Below are 1,601 nucleotides of genomic sequence, written 5' to 3' on the forward strand. Positions count from 1 at the left end.
TCTTCTCCGCCCAGCCTGTAGCTGTGCCTGCTTTGTATGATAACGCACTTTAGAAAGTGGCGTGCAATAGCAGTCAACTTAGGAATGGAGGTGTTGGTATTAAATATTAGCCCTTTGTACCAAGATTGGTAGCTTCTCTCAGAAGTGCTTCTCCTGTGGAAGGTAACCTGGTATGTCAAGCATAGTTTATGAGCATTAAGCCACCTTCAAGCACCATGACAAACTTTTACGATGGCCAATTCCCTGACAGGAATCGGAATAATGGGACATCCAAATTTCACCAGCAAAATCCTAGCAAAGATTTAGTTGGGAAATTATCTTAAAGGTCAATACAAAAGTGGCCCCCGAAGGGACAAAGCACCTTTAACAACCATTCAGAGTATGGAAAAAAAAAAAAAAGGACTTCAAGAAGATCAAGGAATAAATAACTGAAAGAGAAAACAGTCTTTTGAGTGGTAAGGTTTGTGGTGACAGAGGAGCAACAAAATGCCAGCTGGTTTGGGTAACAGATGGCTGCGTGCACTGATCTGTCCTGCATGCCCATTCTGAACTTCCTTTCAGGGGAAATACGAAGCTTACACAAGGCTAAACGTATCCTTCACACAGCCTTTCTATACATATTGCATCACGCTTCAAATGTTTTCCATTCACAAACAGCCCTGCACGTATGTCGTTTTACTCTACTTACGCTGACTTTTAAGAAAAGAGGGTGGCTAATGGCACGTCGTCTTTTCCAATCACATCTACGACAATTCTCAAGGAACAAATTTTCTCTCATGGGCTAATATATCCATTTTCTTACCATTCTGACTGCCACATCTCCCTCCTCCCTTTTCCTTAAACACAGCATTCACTGTATTTTAATTGAAAGATCTTTCTTTTTGCACCTCCCCTCCAGTAGCTAAGAAAGGGAACCATGATACTAAGAGCTCTCATGCAGTATTTTTAGCATGTATCTGGACATCTATCATTTGAAGATGCCACAGCTAATTACATGGCAGGCATAGGTCATCCTACTGGAAAAGCCTATTACTTGTATAGCAGAATGAACCCTTCAATCCTAGATAGCTCAAGACTCAAGTAATCATTGCCAATAGAGAAAAACAGCAAGTCTGAAATCTCTACACTGAAGGACAGAAAAGCCTACCCAAAATACTGTCTTTCTGTTTAAACATTTTTTCCTAACTCTGATTTTTAACAAGAACTTTCCTTTCATTAACAATGAACAATCTGCAACAAAAACCTCAAAACCAAAGCCGGTCTTTTACTTACTTTGGCCACACAATTTTCAGTCTTCATAGCAGTGCTTCCTAGACATACTGTTTCCTGATTTAAGCACAGTCTGGCACAGCTGTTGTAGGTCTGCAGAAAGATTAAAATGGTTACAAATAGAAGAACACGATATTCTTTCAGGCATCACATTTTTGGCACAGGAACCCACAACAACTCTATTATATTTCCTTCTTCCTAAGGTGTAAATGTTTCAAACCAAAATAAACTAGCTTACAGCAAAAGCCTATGTTCAGGGCATGCATGTCCTCTGAGAAGCTATGTAGAATTTTATAGTTCTGAGATACAAAGAAAGATTTTCTCCTCTTTCC

At 39.7% G+C, this 1,601-nt stretch overlaps 1 protein-coding gene across 1 annotated transcript in view; it reads right to left on the reverse strand.

Moving 5' to 3' along the window:
• Window positions 1-1,272: 1,272 nt before the first annotated feature.
• The window catches only part of LOC104406081 (F-box/WD repeat-containing protein 1A-like), a gene marked incomplete at its 3' end in the record, with an annotated part of 33,773 nt that continues 33,444 nt past the window's right edge, over window positions 1,273-1,601 (reverse strand). Inside the window, exon 3 of the mRNA XM_010014962.1 lies at window positions 1,273-1,362. Coding sequence (XP_010013264.1) covers window positions 1,273-1,362 — 90 coding nt within the window. The remainder of the gene's footprint in view (window positions 1,363-1,601) is intronic.

The sequence above is a fragment of the Nestor notabilis genome, unplaced genomic scaffold (assembly GCF_000696875.1).
Source record: "Nestor notabilis isolate BGI_N333 unplaced genomic scaffold, ASM69687v1 scaffold31605, whole genome shotgun sequence".
Classification (NCBI taxonomy): Eukaryota; Metazoa; Chordata; class Aves; order Psittaciformes; family Psittacidae; genus Nestor; species Nestor notabilis.